Source organism: Staurois parvus, unplaced genomic scaffold (assembly GCF_062004578.1).
Source record: "Staurois parvus isolate SC_StPar_1 unplaced genomic scaffold, SC_StPar_1.0 ptg001083l, whole genome shotgun sequence".
Lineage (NCBI taxonomy): Eukaryota > Metazoa > Chordata > Amphibia > Anura > Ranidae > Staurois > Staurois parvus.
Window position 1 is genome coordinate 1044976 of NW_028318879.1, and position 24648 is coordinate 1069623.

Genomic DNA, 24648 nt, shown 5'->3' on the forward strand with positions numbered 1-24648 from the left:
CATTTTCCTCAGGCTCCCAAGAATTTTCCTCTAGCCCATATCCTTCCCATTGGACCAGATATTGCAACTTTCCTCTAAACATCCTAGAATCAAGAATCTTCTCCACCACATATTCTTCTTCGCCCTGTACCTCAACAGGTGGAGGAGGTGTAAGAATTCTTCCAGAGAAAGGATTTTCAGGAAATGATTTGAAAAGCGATACATGAAAAACCGGGTGAATCTTCATACTGTCAGGAAGTTTTAAGCGAAAGGTAACTGGGTTGATCTGAGCAGAAATCTGAAAAGGACCAACAAACTTTTGACCCAACTTAGCAGATGGCACATGCACCTTCAGATTCTTCGTTGATAACCAAACTCTCCGGTGTCTGTCAGCAGCCTTTTTGTAATATTCCTGAGCTTCCCTCAAAGTCTCAATCAATTTCTCCTGAATCTCCTGCAATGTAGTTAGTCTGTTGGTAACAGCAGGAATTGGAGTTGTGATAGGGAGATCAGGAATAAAAACTGGATGATAACCGTTGTTTAAGTAAAAGGGACTTTGAGAGGTGGAACTATGTTTAGAATTGTTGTATGCAAACTCTGCAGTGGGAAGACAGTCCACCCAGTCATCCTGAAGATAAGTGACAAAGCATCGAAGATACTGCTCCATTGTTTGATTAGTTCTCTCAGTCTGACCATTAGACTGGGGATGAAAAGCAGAGGACAGATTGATTGTAACACCCAAGGCTGAGCAAAAGCTTTTCCAAAATTTCGCAGTAAACTGCACACCTCTGTCAGACACAACATCATCAGGGATTCCATGCAGTTTAAATACTTCTCGAACCATTAGTTCTGCAGTCTGTTCAGCAGTGGGCACCCCCTTCACTGGAACAAAATGGGCCATCTTTGTGAGACGGTCAACCACCACCAAAATGGTGGTCATTTCTTTTGAGGGAGGTAAATCTACCACAAAATCCATAGAAATAGACCCCCATGGTCTCGATGGAACAGGGAGTGGCTGAAGCAACCCCAAAGGAGAGGTTCGGGGAGTTTTATTGCGTGCACAGGTCAAGCATGAGGCCACATAGCGTTTGACATCCTTCTTGTACCCCGGCCACCAAAAGGAACGTGACAACAGTTCTTCGGTCTTAGTAACGCCAAAATGCCCAGCAAGTTTGGAATCATGAACCAACTTGAGAACTTCCACCCGAACAGATTCAGGTACATAAAGATGATGTCCTTGAACCCAAAAGCCATTTTTGTACACCAGGTTCATGTCCCTAGGAGGATCATTGAGAAGTGGGTCATTCTCATACCCCTCTTTGAGAAGACTCAAGAATGTCTTTGCACTTGTGGCCCCTAGGAAGTTCTTTTGTGTTAGGATGGAATATTCGGAGTTGCCCTCCAGGAGAGGCTCGGACAGCATCCTTGATAAGGCATCGGCCTTACCATTCCTCGATCCCGGTCGATATGATATAACAAAATTAAATCTGGAAAAGAATAGAGACCAGCGAGCTTGTCTAGAAGACAATCTCTTGGCCGAACGAATAAATTCCAGATTTTTATGGTCTGTGAGAACAGTTACAGGATGATTAGCTCCTTCTAGCAGATGCCTCCATTCAGAAAAGGCTTCCTTAATTGCCAGTAGCTCTTTATTCCCAATGTCGTAATTTCTTTCGGCTGAGGACATCAAACGGGAGAAGAAGGCACAAGGATGAAGCTGCATCTTTTCACCACTTTGCTGAGACAGGATCGCTCCCACGGCAGAATTGGAGGCATCCACTTCCACTGTAAAGGGTAGTTCAGGATCCGGATGTACCAAAATTGGTGCAGAAGTGAAAAGAGTTTTTAGTTTTTCAAACGCAGCTTGTGCCTCAGAGGTCCACACAAAGGGTACCCCTTTCTTTGTAAGCTGTGTGATTGGAGCTATCACTTTAGAAAAGTTTCTTATAAATTTTCTGTAAAAGTTAGCAAACCCAACGAAACGTTGAATCTCCTTAACATTTCCAGGTGCTGACCAATCTACCACTGCTTTGATTTTCTCCTTTCTGTAAGTCTTTGATCGATTCGGATACACAATTGGATGAATTACTCAAGATCATTAGGAGTATCACCTCTGGCAAGCTCATCCTTTACCTGTTCAGAAAGCCCTTGGCGGAACTGGCTCTTTTGTGCTGCAGGGTTCCAAGTGGTATCTGCAACCCAACTTCTGAACTCGGCTGTGTATTCAGCGACCGAGCGTCTACCCTGCCTTAGACTATGTAATTTTGCTTCGGCAGAAGCACAACGGTTGGGATCATCAAAAACCTGATTCATCGCGGTCAAAAAGGTATCAAAATTATTTAGAATGCCATGGTTTTGCTCTATATAAGGGGAGGCCCAAGCTAGAGCTTCCCCAGTAAGAAGCCCAATAATAAACATTACCTTCTTTTTCTCTGAAGGAAACGCAGCAGGGTACATTTGAAAATATATGCGACATTGATTAAGGAAACCCCTGTATTGGCGGCGGTCTCCATTAAACTTAGATGGTTGGGGCTGGGGCATATGTGAGCTAGGATCATCACGGTTCAGCAGTTGCCTCTGCAGAGCCTGAATCTCTCCCTGTTGCCTATCCACAATGCTTTCCGGTTTGGCAACTTTTTCCTGATGGGTAACCCCAAATTCCTGCAGCTCAGCAATTTGCTGCCTAAGAGGATTCACAACACTTGCTATAGCGGCCTCCATGTTTGGGCCAGATTATTCTGTCACGATATAAGGTCAGGTTCAGAGACCAGTTGCTACAGCAGTTGTAAGGCTTACCTGAAACCAGCAGGATTGGTACACCAGCGGCCCACCCTGGGAATGATGCAGGCTCATCTGAGGTGCGGGGTCTAAGCATCCACCGGTCTTCCCCAGAGCTCCTAATGGTGGAGATGGATTTGGCTGCGTGTGAATGCCAGGTCGCAGATCTCAGGATCACCCCACCAGGGAATGAGTAGGCTGGAAACCAAAAGCGGATCAACAGTTCAGGGATCAAACAGAAGCGGAGTCAGTCACAAGCCAAGGGTCGGTCACCAATGGGAGTAGATAGGATGAGGCAGAATCGTAGTCAGTAGCAAGCCAAAGGTCGGTAACGTAGATGAAGACAGCAGCAGAAACAGTAAGCGGGATATTGGCTGGTAAGGCACAATAATCTGGCAACCAGGAAGTGCAGAGACATGGCTTTTATAGGAAGTTCATGGGAGGAGCAAGGAGTTCAAGGTTCAAGACAAAACAGGGAAAAGGCAGGATCATCCAAAGAATTGTCAAGGGAGCTGTCCAGCATTCCAGGTGGCTCAGTGAGAAGAAACACTGTCTCTCACCGCAGAAGGCTTTGAACCGCAGGTTCAATTCCAGGCTCTGACACTTAGGCTTAAAGTGCTTTCAGAAGTACATAACGCTAAGTCAGCCAGGGATAACTAAAAGGTTTCTTGTGGGCCGTGGTGGCCCTTTCTCCATAAGGACCCCTGTAAGGACTTCAGTAACCAGACCTCACCACAACTACATCTGCTCAAACCTGAAGAAGTTCCATCCATCCTTTGGATAGGCTGCCTTATTCGTCCAAGTGGGACCCTCATCCTCTTCTTCAAGCCACTCTGCATCCAGGCTGTATTCCAGCTCTTTAGCTTGACTCCAGTGACATGTCCCCTGCTATCCAGCCTGATGTTACTGGTTCTCTGTCTACTGTCCAGTTTGGCTCCATAGACTTCCTGCCTGCTCTTCAACCTGACCTTGCTGATCCCCTGACTTGAGGGTTCTGTGCCTGATGTCCAGCTTTTCTCTCATGGCCTGGTGACCAAAGTCCAGCCTGTCTCTAGAGTGGGGGTAGGGGCAGGGCGGGGACGGAAGGAGCAGAAACCCTGGGTGCAATAACTTTCTAGTGAGGGGGGAGTAGGAGATTCCGACTCAGTGCTGACTGCTGCTTAGCCTGGACCTGTGTTATCACCACCTTAGCACCACTACAGTTCACTGTTACAGTCAAAGCTGTGTGCCAAGTGCACTCCACTCCTGCTCCAGCACACTGGAAAGTACACATTCTCTTTCTTGTCAGACGGAGTGATCTCTACCTAACAGATGCTCTCTATTCTCGACCCAGCTTGACATAATGACATGATTAGCTGTGGGGAGGCAGGATGGAAGAGAGAGCAATGCCGGTTCGCTGCATGTGAAGGAACTGTGTGCAAGTAAGGCATTGGCTGCATCCTTGTTTGTAAGGCACTTTGACAGTGTGATAATGTGTGGCTTTTCCTGTAAACTGGCTGGAATGGGTAACTCTTTGGGGAGGTGGAATTAATTACCAATGTTATTAGTAATATGCAGCATGAAAAGGTGGCAGCACATTAACCCCTTCATGCTGCATATTGCTAAGAACTTTGTTAATCACTTGTGGACCAGTGACATACTCGTACGTCACTGGAGTTCAAGTGGGCATACCGGGATGATGCCTGCAGCTGCAGGCATCAACCCAGTACTGTGTTTTAGAGACAACATTTAGATCTCTTGAAAAGCAATCTTAGGGGCTAATTACCCGATGGATTGCTTTTACTATCAGCAGCAAGAGGGGATGCCCCCCCTCCTTCTGCAGCTTTCTCGGGCTGTCTCATTCCTCTGGGAGACCTGATCAGCCAGCCGGCTGATGATAGGGGTGGAAAAAGACCGGTACCACTCTGTCCACCTCTATGATATAGGAAACCAGAAGCGATGAGTATACATCACTTCTGGTTTCCCTGGATGTAAACAGCACCATTTTTAAAAATGGAAAGTATTTGATTACACTGATCTTGGTATGATCAAGTGCTTTTAAGGGCAGAGGAGGGAACTGTCCTGTCTATTGCTGTCACAACGGATATTCACATTCCTTCTGACAGCAATAAGCGTGATAAAAAGAAAAACAATGTAAAGTAACAGTGTAAAAATGTAAAAAACAAAAATCTTAACGTTTCCTGTCCCCCCCCCCCCCCCCCCGTGCTTGGGCACGAGGGCAAACGTACGTGTTGGTCCTAAATGCAAATAAACATCAATTGTGTCACACATGTGAGGTATCGCCATGAATGTCATATCATGGACAGTAATTCTAGCACCAGAATTCTTGTGTAAATCTAAAGTGGTAACCTGTAAAGGCTTATAAACTGTTGCCTATGGATAGCAAAATGTATATTGTTTGTTACTGTTGCACAATTGAGTGCAATTTTAAAGTGTGACATGTTTTGGTATCCATTTACTCATAATAACATCATCTTTTATATTTTACCAAAAATTGGGTTATGTATTGTGTTTTTTGCATTAAAATTCAAAAGGTGTATTTTTTCCCAAAAAATTGCATTTGAAAAACCAATGTGCAAATACTGTGGGACAAAAAAAATTGCAACACCCACCATTTTATTTTCTATGGCCTCTGCTTTAAAAGAAATATGTAATGTTTGCAGGTTCAAAGATATTTTCTATAAAAAAATTATTGATTGTTAATACATACATATGGTTAATTATTTTTTGTTAACAACCGCTGCTTAGCTGGTGGTGTGTTTAGCATAATTCTCCCTGTCTACCTGTCCACCTGCAAGGTGATTGATGTAGCCAGTCTCTGGGTGGAGACCCAACCTGATTTAAGCCAGCCAAGCCTGCGATCTCATGCTTGTGATAGCGTTGTAACATGTGCTCCAAGTTTCCTGTTTGTCTGCCCTGCCTGTTAGTTTGGATTCCCTTTTTGATGACTTTGGATCGGATATTGAATACACTCAGAACTCAACCTGCCCTGAACCCAGACTGTCACTGGCCACTCTGCCTGTCTGCCAACTGCAAGTACCTATTCACTGTGCTCTGTTCAAGTGCCTGTTCGCTGTGCTCAGTTCACACCTACCCCAGTGTTGTAGCCAGGCACTATAGAATTGTATATAAAACCTCAGGGCTACTTAGTACCAGTACACCTGCTTGCCTTATGGGAAAGGGGGCTGCTATAGGCAAAGAACACAGAAGCCAGCTATAGTGCCTGACCACCTAAGATAGGGGTGGGCATAACGGTTCTAGAGCAAACGTGACATTTACAAAGCAAAAAAGAAATTCAATTGCAGGTAAATTTTTCCCTGCTAACAATAGAATCAATACCCCTCCCCTTGCTGTTTCCCTTACAAAAAAAAATAAGCTGGTGGGGAATTGTAACTTACCAGTAAATGTTTTTTTTTTCTTCCTGAAATGTCACTTTTGGCATGGTATAGTAGATTCTACAGTACCCTTCCAAACCCACATCAGAAACCTTATCCTTGATGTTGGTCTGTCATGGGTTTAAAAGGGTATATCACCCCCTCAAAAAAAAATTTGAGAATGCAGCCTGGCTGTCCAGCACAGAGGGAGGACAAGAGCTCGCCCTCCTAAACCCCCCACTTCCCCCCTCCCCAAGCTACACCAGGTCACATGCCGTTAACAGGGCAGAACCTTATTAATCACAATGACCGACTCCGGTCGACACATTTGCTCCCATCGCTATTCCTTACCAAATGACATGTCATTGACCTAATATGGCCCAACTGTACTGAAGTCTCCTTTGATCCAAACCTTTTCCCCACACTAAATAAAGGTTTGTTTGTATTAAAAAATATATTGTTTTTATTTGTTGAATTAACTGTTTGGATTAGCAAAGACTGTGTTTTTAATGATATACAGTACTCTGCAAATGTTTGACAGGCGTGAAAGAATGCTTTAAATTAAGACACCAATTATTGATTTGAATTTGATTGTTGCTCTGTTCGCTCACTTTGCATTTTGTATATTTTTTTAAAGCATTCTTATATACATATATACAGTACATATATATGTATGTATGTATATATATATATATATATATATATATATTGACTGCCATTAGGTATTGGGATAAAATCCTTGTACCCATTGTCAGACCCTACACTTCTGCAGTGGGTTCTGGGTTTCTCCTGGTGCACGACAATGCCCGACCTCATGTGGCATTGAGTATGCAGGCAGTTCCTGGAGGATGAAGGAATTGATACCATTGAATGGCCCCCACACTCGCCTGAACTAAATCCGATGCACCTCAAACTGTCCAGGAGCTCAGTGATGCCCTGGTTTAGATCTGGGAGGAAATACCCCAGGACACCATCCATTGTCTCATTAGGAGCATGTCCCGACGTTGTCAGGCATGCATACAAGTACATGGGGGCCATACAAACTACTGAGTGCCATTTTGAGTTGCTGCAATGAAATTTCAGCAAAATAGACTAGCCTGCTGCATAATTTTCTCACTTTGATTTTCGGGGTGTCTTTGAATTCAGTCCTCTGTAGGTTGATCATTTTAATTTCAATCAAATGACGGCTCATCCTTATGTTCCTTACACATTACCCAGTCCATGTCAATATAGATATCCAGTATAATATTTCTCCCCATTGAGATCTGATGTGTTTTTCAAAGTTTTCCTTTAATTATTTTAGGAGTGCATATGTGTATGTGTATATGTGTATATGTGCATGTATGTGTAATATATATATATATATATATATATATATATATATATCAGACACACACAGTATATAAACACACACACACAAATGTTATGGCTTTCATTTCTATTTTAAACTGAATGGGTAAGGGTTTACATATACTTTAAAAGTTCACTTCTGTAAATTATTTTTTTTTCTCAGGTTGTAACTGCTACAAGCTCACTTGCACTGGGGATCAATATGCCATGCAAATCTGTGGTTTTCTTGCATGATTCAATTTTCCTGGATGCACTGAACTATAGACAGGTAATTTACACTGACCTTTTTTTAACACTTTTTAAGATTAACCAGTTTTATTTAGGAAATTTTTTGAGCCCCGTCACACATATTTTTGTGCACTATGGCACGCTCTTTAAGGCAGTGTATTTATGTTAAGTAGGTTGAGAGTTAACCTTAGCTTACAATATGGTAGAGGTTATCGGCACGCTAATAATTTATCTATTTACCTCCTTACTGTGAAAGATATCATCACATGCAGAAATATAGTCAAGGTTTCGGGGCCTCGCAACAGAGTGACACAATATAGTATGACAACCCAATGCACACAACTAATTATCCTGCCAAATAAACTTAAGCCAGCCATAGATGGTTCAAATCTCATCCGGTTCCAGTGTAACCTACAAAGATTCTTGTTCAAACTTTTTATTGGGTAACAGGGTTTAATTACATACAGTGAAGTACTACAAGTAGTACCATATATAGCAAGTAGGTAAATATGAGGCTCAGGGCCGTTAAACAACTATATGATTACAACAACTGTATGCACTCAGTAAAATAACCAAAAATAGAGTAAGGGAAGAAATAAAGAAGGAAGCGAAAGGAATGGAGAATAGTAGAAAAAAAAGAGGGGGAGAGAAAAGGGGAAGGATAGGGCGTGTGACTACCAGGATGGGGGGGGGGGACAGGACCAAACCAGAGCTCCGAAGCTTCTATCAAGGAAGGGATGCATTAAGGGAGTGTAGAGACTCATCAAATCCCTGAGGAAGGAAGTGGTCAACCCAGGGAGACCAGGTCGATAAAAATTTGGAAATTGTGTCGGTGGGCTCTATCATCGACTGTGTCACTTTGTTCCGGACCGCCTGCACACTAAGCAAGGGGGTCTTCCAGGATTTCGCTATGATTTGCTTAGCGGAGGTTGTAATTTGCAAAAAAATCTTAAACTGGGTTTTAGAAATAGAAGGGGGGCGATGGTTGAGTAGGGCGAATTCTGGAGTTGGTACAAAAGGCTTTTGAAAAAGGGTGGATAATATACGGAAAATATCTTCCCAGAAAGAGTGGGCTATCGGGCAGGACCAAATGTGGAGGTATGTACCGTTCACTGCACAGCCACTAAAACAGTTGGGGGAGTACCCAGGCGTAAATTTAGCGACCCTAGCCAGAACGAGATACCATCAGGATAAGCCCTTATAGTTTGTCTCAACTGCCATGACATTTTGAAAGAGAATTTAGTTGCCTGCCAGATATGATCCCAATCTTCAGGGCTCAGCTGTGAGGCTAGGTCCCTCTGCCACCTGGTGACATGTGAGGGGCGAAAGGAAGGTATGGGGGTCGAGAGTTGAGCATGAAGAATAGAGATAAGGCCACGTCTATGAGGATCTTTGTTACATGCACTTTCAAAGGGGGTCATTGATCTAACGGAACATGCGGTAGTGGAGAGAGGGGAATAGAAATGCTTCAATTGTAGGTAGCGGAAAATTTCCAACATAGGGAGAGAGTGAGATTCACGGAAGGATGGGAAGGAATGAAACCCGGAGTTAGTCAAGAAATGGTGGGCTCTTAAGAAATTAGCAGAAGACCAGAGATGAAAGGAGCGAGGAGTGGACCAAGCTGGGGGGAAAGCTGGGTTGTGAAGATGAGATAAGAGAGGGTTGTGTGGCGATTGGAGGGAATATTTGGATTAGAGTTTGTCCCAGAGTGCTATAAAGTGGGAGGTTATTGGATTCCGGATCCCGCAACGATCGGAAGGATGAAGCCAAAGTAGGTTAGCTAATGAGAGGGGATCAATATCAATTGACTCCAAGATTACCCATTGAGGGATTTCATATGATGCATGATACTGTGGCGATTGGGCTAGGTGGGCTGCTTCGTAATATTTTGTGAAATTTGGGTGTCCTAGACCTGCTTTCAATTTTGGTAGGTGGATAGTGGAGCGGGGGACTCGGAGTCGATTTGAGCCCCAAATGTAAGAGTGAGCTTGGCGTTGAAGCCGGGACAGGTATGGGAAGAACTCGGAAGAGATAAAAAAATCTTGGGTAGAATAAACATTTTAACCACTGTTATCCTACCTAGCCAAGCTAATGGGAGAGAGGACCAGTTGCGCATTAAACTAGTAAGGTGGGCGAGCATTGGGAGGTAGTTAGCTGAGTATAAATCAGACAGAGACGCCGTCAACTTGATACCTAAATAAGGAATAGCGTGAGGGGACCACGCGAAGGGAAGAATTTGCCGGAGATGGAGAGAATCTTGGGGGAAGAGTGAAATGTTCAGGACTGTAGATTTTTGGGGATTAACCTGGAGACGAGAAATGGTGCCAAAGTCATGGAGGAGCCGAAGTAGTGGCAGAGCGGAGGTGAGAGGGGAGGTCAAAAAGAGTAGTACATCATCTGCGGATAAACAGAGTTTGTGGTGGGACCCGTCAGCCTCTATGTCACAAATATTAGGGTCTACCCGAATCAGAGGGGCTAAGGGTTTCGATTACTAGGGTGAAGAGGAGTGGAGATAGCGGACATCCCTGACAGGTACCACAAGCTATTGGGAAAGAGGCCGAATTGTGACCCATATAACGAACTTGGGCAGAAGGGTTGCAGTAGAGTGAAGAGATCCAGGTCAAGAAATGAGGACCAAAACCCCATCGGCGTAAGATATAATGGAGGAAAGGCCAGGAAACAGTATCAAAGGCTTTTTTAATATCTAGGGATAAGAAGCAAGGTGGGAGAGAAGAGCTGCACGCCGTATATTGTCCCCTGCTTGTTGAAAGGGAATAAAACCAGTCTGATCATTATGTATAAGAGAGCCTATAATGGGGTTTAAACGAGTGGAGAGAATTTTGGCAAGGAGTTTGACGTCAATATTGAGAAGGGAGATCGGTCTATAATTAGACCAGGCTGAGTCATCGGAGTGTGGTTTCAGTATCATCGAGATGATAGCAGATACTGTCTCTGGGGTAAAAGAATGGCCTGAGAAGATGGCAGTAAAAGGCTTTAGTAAGGACAGAAGAAAGTAGATGAGCAAATTTCTTGCAGTAAGAGGCTGAAAAGCCGTCTGGGCCTGGGCATTTTCTAAGCTTGAGTTCCTTAATTGCGAACAGAACCTTGAAATCCAAGATCGGTTTCTCCAGTATTTCGAGGTGTTGGGTGGCCAAGGTCGGAAAGGGAAGATGGGCGAGAAGATTGTCAGCTCGGGATTGGTCGAAGGGCTCAGTCTGGGAGTACAGTGCAGCTAGGTGTTTATGGAAAATACGGAGTATGCGGACAGGGTTGCTAGTATAATCTCCGCTGGATAGCTTAAGACGAATGGGTTCAGTGGCATGGTCTAGTCTACAAAGAGAAAGAGCTAAAAAAGTATCTGGTTTGTTAACCTTAGTATAATATTTATGGCGTGCCCTGCGTAAAGAAAATTCAGCTTAGTCTGTCAGGAAGAGGTCGAGTTCAACACGGGCTCAGGTGACCTAAGGAGGGAAGAAGCAAGGTTAACAAACAATTTACAACTTAACAAAGGTAACATGGGATTTAGAAAACAAAACGACCTGTGCGGTCAGATGTGGTGGCATTAGGAGCACAGGATTAGGGGGAGGACCCGGTGTGGGTCGGTGGGATACAGAGGAAGTCCACCAGGCCGATTGGTAGTAAAAGGGGGAAAGGGAGTAGCAGTAAGGAGATAGGTGAGGACGAAGATTCTTCGTGGAGAGAGTCAAAAATATGATCGGCTGATGATGGTTGAAGGAGGGAACTGGTGTCCACAATGGGGTGTGGGTGAAAAAATCAAGAGGGGCGAGTCCCGAAAACTTTCAGGTGTGTGAATTGAACAGAGGAGATTAAGATGATTATAGCAGGATTCAGTCCATGGTGTATTGAGGGGCAGGTGCTGGAGAGATGAAGCGCCCACGTTTATGCGTGGCGGGTTGACCTGTTGCTGAAACGGAGTGGTGGGCTTTCTGGGGTGAGCAGGAGGCAGACCTTCTGGAGCATCTGAGGGAAGATGGAGCTGAAGGTGGCGGAGTGTGCCAAGTATTTCCTCGGAGGATCTACAGGTATAGTCACGGGACTTGTAGGAAAAGCGTACCGCAAAAGGAAAGCTCCAGCGGTAGGTGATGCCGTGCTGGTGGAGAAGTTGCAGGTGGGGCTTCATGGCTCTGCGTTTAGCGATGGTGGCCGGACAGAGATCATTAAACAATTGGTAGGAATGGCCTTGGAAGGTGAGGGTATTAGCATTCCGAGCCGCTTGGAGAATCTGTTCTTTGGTGTGGAAATAATGGAATTTTGCAATAATGTCTCGGGGAGGGCCGTTTGGTCTGCGTGGGGCTAGAGCATGATGAACCCTGTCTAGCTCCAGACGTTCGATCGGGATTGAGGGAGAGAGCTCTTGTAGTAAGGCGGTTGTCGTAGAGAGGAGAGCAGTAATAGTTTCAGGGAGTCCGCGGATTCGGATGTTAGAACGGCGGGCCCTGTTTTTGAAATCCTCAAGGTGGGACTGAAGCGTTAGGTTTTCATCACGCATTGCCGCGAGTTTGTCTGAATAAGTGTGAACTTCTGCGTGCAGGTTGTCAACCCTGTGTTCTAGCTCAGCAGTGCGGATACCCAGGTCACAAATTTCTTTAAAAAGTTTGCCAGTAATGTGGTCGGAGGTCTGCTTTAAAGCTCTGTGCAGCATTTTTTCAAATTGTTTGAGTAGATCATGTTGCATTGGGTCAGGGCTAGGGCTAGAGGGGTCTGTCATAGGTAATGGGTGTAGTGTCCCTTTAGCTGTGCTGGTGTTAGACTCACCCTCTGAGCTGCTATGGTCTGGATCTGGCTGCAACGCTGTGAAGGACATGGACAGGGAGCATGCCTGCTTCCCTGTAGCTGTGGAGCTGGAGGCCCGAGCCAGGGCTTCCTTAGTGGGTCTCACCTGACCCTGGTGTTTTGCGGAACCTGGTCCATTTTGCCGGGTCGCAGGGATGTCGCTTATGTTAGTATGGCTGTGGGGGGGGGGGGGGGGTTGCAGAGATCAAGGGGGCCGGGAGCTGTGTCAGTACGGCGGCTTGTCCTGGTCCACAGTGGAGCCTCAGGTGGACTGTTGCCTGTTATCGCCACTAGCAATAATTACTGTGTTTTCCCAGCAGTTTGAACACAATGGCTCAGTAAGAGGGAGTCCCCTGTCAACACTTTCTGTGTTGATGGAAGAACTGAGCGAATTTCTTTCCTGTAACCTGTGGTTGCAGGAAAAAATTTGCTCGGTCTGTGGCCTGCCTCACATATACTACGTAATCCAAATAAGCCAGTAGCAATACATTTTGCAACATATGATTATTAGGTCCATAAGCTTGGGCCGCATTGTCACTGGTACTGTCAAACCTGGGTTTATATGTGTTTACAGGACATTTCAAAACACATGTAAATGCACATAATAATTTTTAAATAGTGCATGGTGGTTTTCAACAGGGGTTGATTTACTAAAGGAAAATAGACTGTGTACTTTGAAAGTACAGTTGCTCCAGAGTTTAGTAAATTAGGTCAAACTTTGCTTTGCAAGGAATACCTAATCAGGTGCAAGGAAAATGGGGGGGGAGCATTTTTTCTTGCACATGATTGTATGATGGAAGTCCTCAAAGATTCCCCTGATTTACTAAGATCTGGAGCAGCTACTCTTGCTGAGTACAACTACACTTACAGAAAACACAGTCTATTTGCCTTTCGTAAATCAACCCAATGTATGTTCCCTTGCATTTAAATGTGGTCAGCTTAGCTACATTTAGAAAAAATAGATTAGTCAAAAAAAGGATATATACGAGCGCATCTATAGAATAGCAGCTGAACATTAGGTACCATACACCCTCAAAACAATATAGATCAAAAGATGCAGCGCTATAGAACCAGAACGTTACAATGAAAACGAATAAATCAAATGAATAAATCTATATTAGATAACTGAACAAATGCAACAGTTCATAGAATAAGGTGACTTTAGTGCTCTCCTCTATTTCGTATCCTCCTGATGATCAGGCGTTGTGCAAAATAGTGCTGAAGAAGTGCACACTCACCAGAACGCACAGGAAAATGAGCGTTTTTCAATATAGATTCCCCTTAGAATCATCAGCTGGACAGGATGTGGTAGTATGATAGCCTCCTTCCAGAGCTCCTGGATATTCCTGTGTAGCCCCTTGATAGGTGACCTGCGGACTTCTCCTTAAGGCTTATATGCGTTTCTTACCCAGCAGAGAGATGAATGACTAAAATGGATACAGCAATTTACAGTTCATCTCTACAGTATTCACGTCCACTGCCCCGTGTGCAATTCTAAATATCTTCCTCCTCTGTTGTTCACTCAGCTGCATTCCGATTTCCCCATAAATGCTGAGCCGCTAGACAAGCGTTACCCAAGTAATGATTGCAGGCACCGTAAGGTTAGCCCGGCAGAGGCACGTGGCTGTTTGTTGCCAGGGTAACGCTTGTCTAGCGGCTCAGCATTTATGGGGAAATCGGAATGCAGCTGAGTGAACAACAGAGGAGGAAGATATTTAGAATTGCACACGGGGCAGTGGACGTGAATACTGTAGAGATGAACTGTAAATTGCTGTATCCATTTTAGTCATTCATCTCTCTGCTGGGTAAGAAATGCATATAAGCCTTAAGGAGAAGTCCGCAGGTCACCTATCAAGGGGCTACACAGGAATATCCAGGAGCTCTGGAAGGAGGCTATCATACTACCACATCCTGTCCAGCTGATGATTCTAAGGGGAATCTATATTGAAAAACGCTCATTTTCCTGTGCGTTCTGGTGAGTGTGCACTTCTTCAGCACTATTTTGCACAACGCCTGATCATCAGGAGGATACGAAATAGAGGAGAGCACTAAAGTCACCTTATTCTATGAACTGTTGCATTTGTTCAGTTATCTAATATAGATTTATTCATTTGATTTATTCGTTTTCATTGTAACGTTCTGGTTCTATAGCGCTGCATCTTTTGATCTATATAGAAAAAATAGATTGTTTAATCAGATCCTGGATGCACAGAATTCTAAGTGCGGCTAAATGCACGCAAACAGACAACTTGCATTCTAAACCTTCACCTCTGAATGCATATCCTGGGCAGGTCGTTTAAACACAATTAAAATGTCTTCTCTCTCCAAACTTATTTTTCAATTCTGTCCTCCCAATTTCCATTAAAATAGAAAATGTTCCACACAACATACAGAAATTGACCCTCTACTTCGTCTGGCAGAATGCAATTGCACGAGTTGCTAAACAGACCATGCCTTCATAGAAGGCAGAAGACACAGCGGGGTTTATTTACTAAAGCTGGAGAGTCCAAAATCAGACTCCCTTCTGCATAGAAACCAATCAGCTTCCAGGTTTCATTGCCAAAGCTTCATTGAACAAGCTGAGGTTAGAAGCTGATTGGTTTCTATGCAGAAGGGAGTCTGATTTTGGACTCACCAGCTTTAGTAAATAAACCCCAGCATGTCTAGCCAGCGGGCGGGAGCCATCCAACTTTTCAAGTTTAACAAGACAGTGATTATTTGCTAGGTGGTCCTAGAAATCAATCACCGGCCTGTTAACAAGATAAGCATGTCCCACATGTCTTGCCCTCTGTCCAGGCATCCGTGCCTTCTGCTTTCTACCTGCTGTGGAAGGTAGGATCGAAAAGGAGGGTTGTGAATAGCGTGGGGAAATATAAGGGAGGGGACATTCATATAAAGGGAACTTGGCTGCAAGGAAGGAAGGTGGGGGCTGTGAAAAGGGAACAGTATACAAAAAGGAGGGTTTTAAAGGGGACTGGGGGTGCAAGAAGGGAAGAGATGCAAGTAAGAGGGGTCTGTAAAGGGTACTGGGTGTAAGGAAGGGGGGCTGTGAAGTGGACTGGAGTACAATGAAGGGGGGCTCATGGAAGGGGGGCTGCGAAGTGGACTGGAGTACAAGGAAGGGGGGTTGTAAGGAAGGGAGGAACTGTGAAGGGGACTGAGATGAAAGTAAGGAGGGGCTGTAAAGGGGACTGGGGTGCAAAAAAGGGGGGCTGTGAAGAGGACTTCGGTGCGAGGAAGTGGGGACTGTGAAGGGGACTGAGATGTAAGTAAGGGGGGGGGGGCTGTGAAGGGGACTGGGGTGCAAGGAAGTGGGGCTGTGAAGTGGACTGGGGAGCAAGGAAGTGGGGATGTGAAGTGGACTGGGGTGCAAGGAAGGGGGGGCCTTAAAGGGGGCTGAGATGTAAGTAAGGGGGGCTGTAATTGGGACTGGGGTGCAAGAAAGGGTGCTGTGAAAGGGACTTGGGTGCAAGTAAAGGGGGGCAGTGAAGGATGATGAGATGCAAGTAAGGTTGTAAAGAGGACTGGGGTGCAAGGAAGGGGTGCTGTGAAGGGGACTGACATGTAAGTAAGGGGTTGGGGCTGTAAAAGGGACTAGGGTCCAAAAAAGGGTGGCTGTGAAGCAGACTGGGATAGAAGGAAGGGGGGGGGGCTGTGAAGGGGGCTGAGATGCAAGTAAAGGGGGGCTGTAAAGGGGACTGGGGTGCAAGGAAGTGGGGCTGTGACGGGGACTGTGATTTAGGTAAGGGGGCTGTGACATAAAGGGGTGACAGAGGACACTGATGTGAAAGGGTGGGGGACTGTGATGTGAAGTGGGGGATGAGGACACTGATGTAAAGGTGGAAGGGGGGTTGTGATGTGAAGAGGAGACAAAGGACAATTAACTAAAGGAGGCACTGTTATGTAATATGGGGGGATTTGAATGCAAAGGGGGGCTGTGATGTAAAGCAGGCACTGTAATGTAAAGAAGGGGCTGTATGGTAAAAGGGGTGCTGTGATGTAAAGAGGGGGTTCAGCAATTTTAAAGGCAGTACTGTGGTATAAAGGGAGGGCTGGGTGCGAAGAGAGCTGTGATGTAAAGGGGAAACTGTAATGTAAGGGGGTGGGGCTGTGATATGAAGAACCCAAGTCATAGCACAAACATGAGACTCAGACCTCTGCTGGATGAAAGTTTTAATGACCGGACCTCCATGAATTTTAATTCAATATCCTTGTCCTAAAGGCTTCAACAATTTCAATTTAATTTCATATTCCCAGCACAGAATATGTTAGATACCTGCAGTTACACCACTGGATATTCAAACTCTTCAATTTAAATTAGAACCTTCATTTAAACCCTTTCTTCTTACAAACAAATTTGCCTTCTAGCTCCCACATCTCAGAGCACCATGTCCACAATATATTAAACACTCAGAACAGCCTCTTTTTTGTAGCTCAATATTTCTATTTAAATTAAGAGCATACAAAAAGACCTAATCATATCAGGTAAGTTATTTAAAATGCATACAGTACAAACTTATTACAAATAAATCTGAAGTCCAGAATAGCAAATATAACAATGCAAAAAGGCTTGCCAGACTTGTAAATCATATTTTACAGAAATATTCATAGCAAAAGTAGAGTTGGCATTAACTCACAACAATGAAAAAGTCAGGGCAGGGAGTGAGGGCCCAATATGTGCACAAAAGTGAGGCAGGCTATAAGAAGATATTAGAAAGGCAAAGATAGAAAAGGATATGTAGGAGAGAAGATGGAAGGTTGAAAAAAGACCTGAGGGGGACAGGGGGTGGAGGTGGTTAGGGATATCCCACTGTGGAAAAATGAACCGTGTGACCCACTGGATTAGAGTTCACGAAGGTGGTGGTCGAAATTCCCCAGAAACAATGAGAAACTGATTAATACCCACTGCATTTGAGCTGTAACCTGATCAATCGACAGAGTAGTAGACAACCACACTTTTTGCTATTGTATGTTTGGCAGCTGTCAGGACATGGACCATCAAAACATGATGTATATCTCGGTGATCTCAGTTGGTTTTAAAATAAGAAGGGCTCAGAAATCAGATTTTATTTTTGAAAATATTTTTTTCCAGATAGATAAACGTACACAAAATACACATTTCTCCAACAAAAAAGAAAAAAAACTACATAGCAGACCCCCCCCCCCCCCACCCCATCTAGATCATAACCAAAGCAAATCTATAGAAAAAACATGACTAAGCAGCATCGTAAAAACCAGTCTGGATCCCACAATGCTTACAAGTCTCATTTTTAACAGACTAGGCAGTATCGCTATACCTAAAAAGGCTTGCATCTTAACTCAGTGCTGGGCTCATGTGGACTAACCAACATATCCAGACTGAGTCAAATCTGTTTGATGAACTTCTAAGAAAAAAAAGTATGTCTCATAAGAAATGCATTTATTAAGATCAGATATCCAATCAGTCAGGGGGTTCGAGGAAGTTACTTAAGGGCAATTTGCCCGTTTTGTCCTTGCTTACTTAAGGACAAATAGTGCCCGTTTAACAGGTAACCCGCTTAAGGGTCGAATAAAAGATCAACATCTAGTAATTCATTAGGTGTGCCCACAACCTCCACCCAGTGCCTTTTGAAGTTTTGGGCATCACCATAATAGGTGTATCAATGACCCTGAGTTGTCAAAACTAGGACATTCCAGGTCAACTCTAAATCCATTAGTACACAAAAATTCTGGGGTCCTATACACTATGGAGAATACAAATCTAGGTTAGCCTATGCGAAGAGGAGAGTGAAAAAATGGGGAGTGCCCGGAGGATCTCTTCCCAAACATTATCAGAGATAGGCCCAATATCCTGTTCCCACTTTACTCTAGAGGGTAGCTGGAATTCATGAAAAAAACTCTCCAAAAGAGCTAAATAGGTACCAGGTATAGGACCTTTGATGGAAGTTGCTAGAACTATAACACAGGCACAGGAGAAATCCAGACAAAGGAAGAGGAGAATTGAGCATACAGAGAATGTCGGAGCTGCAGGAATTGATAAAACCACCTAGGGTTCAAGGAGAATTCACTTATCAGCTGTTCAAAAGATTTGAGTGTATTGTTCTCGTATACCTGTGCAATAGTACAAACTCCTGCCCATTCCCACCTCTGAAAGCCCTGCAGGCTAGATATCTCAGGGAGTTTATCATTCCCCCAAATAGGGGTATACTTAATCGGCGAAGAAACCCCAACAGCTTCTTAACAGAATCTCACACCTTGAACAATCTTGCGATGGTGGGCATATATGAAAATACCGACCTCCCTGACAACCCCTCCAGGGCATGCAGTGGCGGGTGTCCCTGAAATACAAAGGAGAATAAACAATATTTAGGGCTAACTGAGTCCTACCATGCAAAATGCTGCAATTGGGCTGCAAAAAAATTAATTCTCGGATTTGTTACAGCTAAACCCCCAGCCTCCTTTGGATATTGTAAAAATTCTAATTTAATATGTGGGACCTTGTTCCACCAAATTAAATTTATAAATATATCATTGGCCTTAAAAAAAAAAAAATCTTCAAAGTGATCCAGATTGGAAAGTTATGTAAAAGGTATAACAGCTGTGGCATTCATATTATTTTTATTAGGTTTAAATAGCCTATAAATGAAAGGGGAAGTTTACACCAGACTTTGATTTGAATTTGCAACCATGACAACAATGGAACAATATTATACAATATTTATGTTGAGGAAGAGGTTGTCATGCTCCCACCTTAATATTTAATAGAGGAAATAATCTTTAAATGGGTCAAGGTGAAGGATAAAGCATTAGATAAGGAATCTAGTGGCAAGAGCATAGACGTTTCCCAATTAGTCCTCATGCATAGTGGATGTTTTTACAGCTGCTGTTTTTGGCTTTTGACGGTTTTTTCTACAACCAGTAAACTCCCCAGCATGTTATCCTATGTGTCCATGCACGCATAGACTGTAATCAATGTTTTTTGTCAGGAGCATTTTTTTGGGTTTCTAGAGTTTTCTTAGCTATAAAAATGCTCTAATGCTGAAAAACGTGGCAAAACATGGTAAATCATGGCAAACCAGCGTGTTTGGACTTCTGTTTTTTAAAAAAAAAATGTTTTTGGTTAAAAAAAAACCTAAGAAATGCTAAAAAACGCAAATGTGAAAAAATGCAGCTAAACGCTAAAAAAAGCTGGAAAACTCACGTTTTTAACATGACTTTACACAGCTAACGTTAGCAGCGTTATTAAAATGCCCACTGTGCATGGAGCCTTTATAGCCAACCCTGAGAATCTAGCAAGCTCGTCTATATAGTTCATAACTGCTGGCAGAGACTACTGAACATTAGATAAAAATAACAAAATGTCATCAGCGTACAGCACTACCTTTTCTTCCATATTAGCTCATCAAACCCTGCCTAGTGCCACGAAAGAGCTTAAAAGGGGAACTGCAAACCATGAACCCTTATGGAAGCCCTAGGGGCTAAATACAGTAATTGAACCCATTGACAAAATGTAGAACCAAAACCAAATTTCTCTAAAACGGCCAAAAGGTAAGGCCATTCTACTCTGTCAAAAGTTTCAATGGCATCCAAAGCTAAAAAGGATCTGTTGAATTGGTAATCTGCATTTTGAGATATGCCCCTCTAATATTGACAGCTGTAGACACATTTGGCATAAAACTAGCTTGGTCAGGGTGAATAATGTGTGTTATCACCTTTTTCAATCTGTTTGCCAACACTTTGGCAAAATTTTTAGCACCAGTTGGTAGTAGAGATATACTGTAGGTTGGTGTGACTCTAGATAAAAAGGATCCTTATCTTTTTTTCAGAATAACTAATTGAAGCTTCACACATTGAGTCTAGGAGATGGCCCTCCAATAAAGCAGCATTGAACGTATTGAGTAGAGCTGGCAGGAGCAGTTTGTCATATTTTTTATAAATTTCAACCGGGATACCATACATCCCTGGCACTTTACCATTCGGAAAGCCCGCCACTGCAGCTTCTAATTCTGATTGATTAAGGGGCACATTAAGAAGTTGATGTGCCTGTGATACCGTTGGGAGAGTAATAGTGCTATGGTAGGCAGACAACTCAGCTAAAGTATAATGGACACGAGAGGCATATGGATCTTGGTAAAAAGAATGAAAAATAGCCAGGATAGTATTTATATGCGTAAACACCTGACCCTCTTGATCTTTTAGGGCTGTTACCGATGTAAAGTTACATTGTGAACAAACTACTTGGGTCAATACTCTACCAGATACCTCCTCTTCTGCCCATGTCAGTCGTTTCTGCAAAAAAATGTTTATTACAAGCCCTGTCTGACAGCAATGAACTCAAATCTGGTCTGCAAAATCCCCTGACTGCTTCATTAGTTTAGCTAGGATCCAGGATATATTTGGTTTCAGCTGCTGCAGCCTCTGCCTTTATGATAGGATGTTCTAATAATACTTGTTTATTTAAAAGGCCTCGAAGATACGCCTTAAGAACATCACACACTGTATTAGGCGATGCTGATCCTCCATTTTGAACAATAAAAATGTCAAGATTGGACAACAGAGTCTCCACCTGAGGAATCTAGCTAAAATGGGTTCATATGCCAAGGGATATTGGCCTCCAGAAGCCTGGGGCGATAGTAAAAATCAAGAGGGAGTGATCAGAAAGGCTCCTTGGCTCTATTACCACATCTTTAAAGACCAAAGCAAGATTCTCAGGGCACAAGAACAGATTGATTCTGTACAATAAATTAAATGTTTTAGAATGAAAAGTGTATACATTTTCAGCAGGATGAAACCTCCGCCACATACTGTATCCTGTAGCTCTAGTTCCCTGCAGAGCTGCCCTAATGGGGACAAGGCTCAAGTAAGTGTAAATCTATCATATTCTAAATTAATCACATTGTTAAAATATCCTGTCACCAAAAGAGGAAGTGAGGGGGAGACCTCTGCAAATGAAATGAGCTGATGAAGCACATCAGAATTTTAGGGAGGAGGATTATAAATGACAGCAAAAATCAATTCTATATTCATATATCTGACATAAATTTGCCATTCACATCCACTAGGGTCCTAGTGCAGGAGAATATTACATCATTATAAATCAAAATAGAAACCCCCCTGAAAGTAGAAGGAATACACGGAATGATAAGCATCCCGAACAAAGCGTTGTCGTAACCATCTAGTAGTGACTTGAGTAATATAGACCTCCTGCAAACAGACAATAGATGGACAGAATGAAGCTATAGAATCAAAAACAGCATTCCTCTTCAGAGAAGCATTCATGCCACATACATTCCAAGATAGGACACGAATATACTGTTTTGCCATAATCAAAGATATATACGGACTATTTTGAACAGTCCAGGCAGCTGGCCCATATGTCCATGAACATAGCTAATATCATTAACCTGATAAACACTCCAGGCAGTAAAAAAATAGATATGCTCCAAAAAAAAGAGGGGAAAACACACACAGGTTCTTGCAGGAAAACAACAAGAGGGGTTCCTTACTAATAGCAAGCAACAAGATGGGAGTCCGACTGACTCATTATCAGGAAAAGAGACAAAAAAAGAGAAAAAAAATAAAATGGGAGTTAAGGGTTGATCCAAAACACCATAGTCAGATATTGGGATAGCAAAAAAAAAAAATTCATTCTTATTTATAATCCATAATCCAATATTAAAATGGCAAGGAAGCCTATCAGTTGCAGCCTAAGGAGGTTCCAGAATTTGTACTTGACCATCATAAACAACCCGTAGACGTGCAGGATAAAGCATAGAATAGGGAAGATTCAACTGCATTCGCTTCTTAACTGCTTGGAAAGAAGACAGATGTTTTTGCACCTCTGGAGAAAAATCCAGAAAACACATTTTGGAGCCATTGAAGCTGATTTCATTCTTTGCCTTAGCCCTGCGCAGAATATTTTCCTTATCTCTAAAATTTGAGACAAATAAGAAAGGGTCTTGGAGGATGACCTGGTGGAAGAGGATGCGTGGGGACCCGGTGAGCGCACTCCACTGCAAATAATGAAAAAAGATAGTCCCTACCGAAAATATCCACAAGCCAGCATTCTGCAAACGGGTCAGAAGTCCCCACAGCTGAATTGCTCTCGCCACTATAATCAGAAATCGCAGTGCTAATAATCCCAGCTACAGGGAGCACTGATGGATATATAGCAATCTGAGCAGCATTTTACATACAGTGGGGATCGAAAGTTTGGGCACCCAGCTAAAATTTTGTATTAATGTGCATAAAGAAGCCAAGGAAAGATGGAAAAATCTCCAAAAGGCATCAAATTACAGATTAGACATTCTTATAATATGTCAAAAAAAGTTACATTTTATTTTCATCTTTTACACTTTCAAAATAACAGAAAACAAAAAAATGGCGTCTGCAAAAGTTTGGGCACCCTGCAGAATTTATAGCATGCGCTGCCCCCTTTGCAAAGCTGAGACCTGCCAGTGTCATGGATTGTTCTCAATCATCGTCTGGGAAGACCAGGTTGTGTCAATCTCAAAGGTTTTAAATGCCCAGACTCATCTGACCTTGCCCCAACAATCAGCACCATGGGTTCTGCTAAGCAGTTGTCTAGAAAACTGAAACTGAAAATAGTTGATGCTCACAAAGCTGGAGAAGGCTATAAGAAGATAGCAAAGCGTTTTCAGATGGCAATATCCTCTGTTCAGAATGTAATTAAGAAATGGCAGTCATCAGGAACAGTGGAAGTTAAAGCAAGATCTGGAAGACCAAGAAAAATATCAGGCAGAACAGCTCGCATGATTTTGAGAAAAACAATTCAAAACCCACGTTTGACTACACGATCACTCCGGAAAGATCTGGCAGACACTGGAGTTGTGGTACACTATTCCACTATAAAGAGATACTTGTACAAATATGGTCTTCATGGAAGAGTCATCAGAAGAAAACCTCTTCTACGCCCTCACCACAAAAATCATCGTTTGAACTTTGCAAATGAACATATAGACAAGCCTGATGCATTTTGGAAACAAGTTCTGTGGACCGATGAGGTTAAAATTGAACTTTTTGGCCGGAATGAGCAAAGGTATGTTTGGAGAAGAAGGGGCACAGAATTTAATGAAAAGAACCTCTGTCCAACTGTTAAGCATGGGGTTGGATCAATCATGCTTTGGGGTTGTGTTGCAGCCAGTGGCACAGGGAACATCTCACGAGAAGAAGGAAAAATGGATTCAATATAATTTCAGCAAATTTTGGATGGTAACTTGATGCCATCTGTGAAAAAGCTGAAGTTAAAGAGAGGATGGCTTCTACAAATGGATAATGATCCTAAACACACCTCGAAATCCATGGGGGATTACATCAAGAGGCGTAAACTGAAGGTTTTGCCATGGCCTTCACAATCTCCTGACCTCAACATAATTGAAAATCTATGGATAGACCTTAAAAGAGCACTGCGTGACAGACAGCCCAGAAATCTCAAAGAACTGGAAGACTTTTGTAAGGAAGAATGGGCAAAGATACCTCAAACGAGAATTGAAAGACTTGGCTGGCTACAAAAAGCGTTTACAAGCTGTGATACTTGCCAGAAGGGGGCAGTACAAGATATTAACTCTGCAGGGTGCCCAAACTTTTGCAGACGCCATTTTTTTGTTTTCTGTTATTTTGAAAGTGTAAATGATGAAAATAAAATCTAACTTTTGTTGACATAATATAAGAATGTCTAATCTGTAATTTGATGCCTTTTGGAGATTTTTCCATCTTTCCTTGGCTTCTTTATGCACATTAATACAAATTTTTAGCTGGGGTGCCCAAACTTTCGATCCCCACTGTATGTGTCTCTGATATACAGATTTCTGAATTAGGTTGTTAAGTGGTAGAAAAAGGAGCATCCAGATATAGGTTACCTGGGGTTTAACCAGATCCTGCTCCCTTAAAATAATATGCTGAGTCTTTTCAGTATTATGAATGCTGGCAGAGAGCTCCAAACAGGAAGCAGCCAACTGGGGAACCAACCCCTCCTCAGTGGAGCCAGTATGGAGCGGAGGTGGTGTAACACTAAGACAAAGTCTGACATTAGCTCCTACCTGTGCCGCCTGAGCTGTTTGAGAAGCTGATTTAGAAGACCCTGCTCCTTCCTTTCCTTGGGTCATCACTAGCATATGCAGCGCAACAGGCAGCTAGAGGAGCCCCC

General features: G+C 43.2%; 1 protein-coding gene across 1 annotated transcript in view; it reads left to right on the forward strand.

Moving 5' to 3' along the window:
• The window catches only part of LOC149440450 (putative ATP-dependent RNA helicase DDX60), a gene marked incomplete at its 3' end in the record, with an annotated part of 218315 nt that overhangs the window by 156927 nt on the left and 36740 nt on the right, over positions 1-24648 (forward strand). The window contains 1 exon segment of the mRNA XM_089658599.1: positions 7645-7749. Within this exon segment, the coding sequence (XP_089514725.1) occupies positions 7645-7749 (105 nt within the window).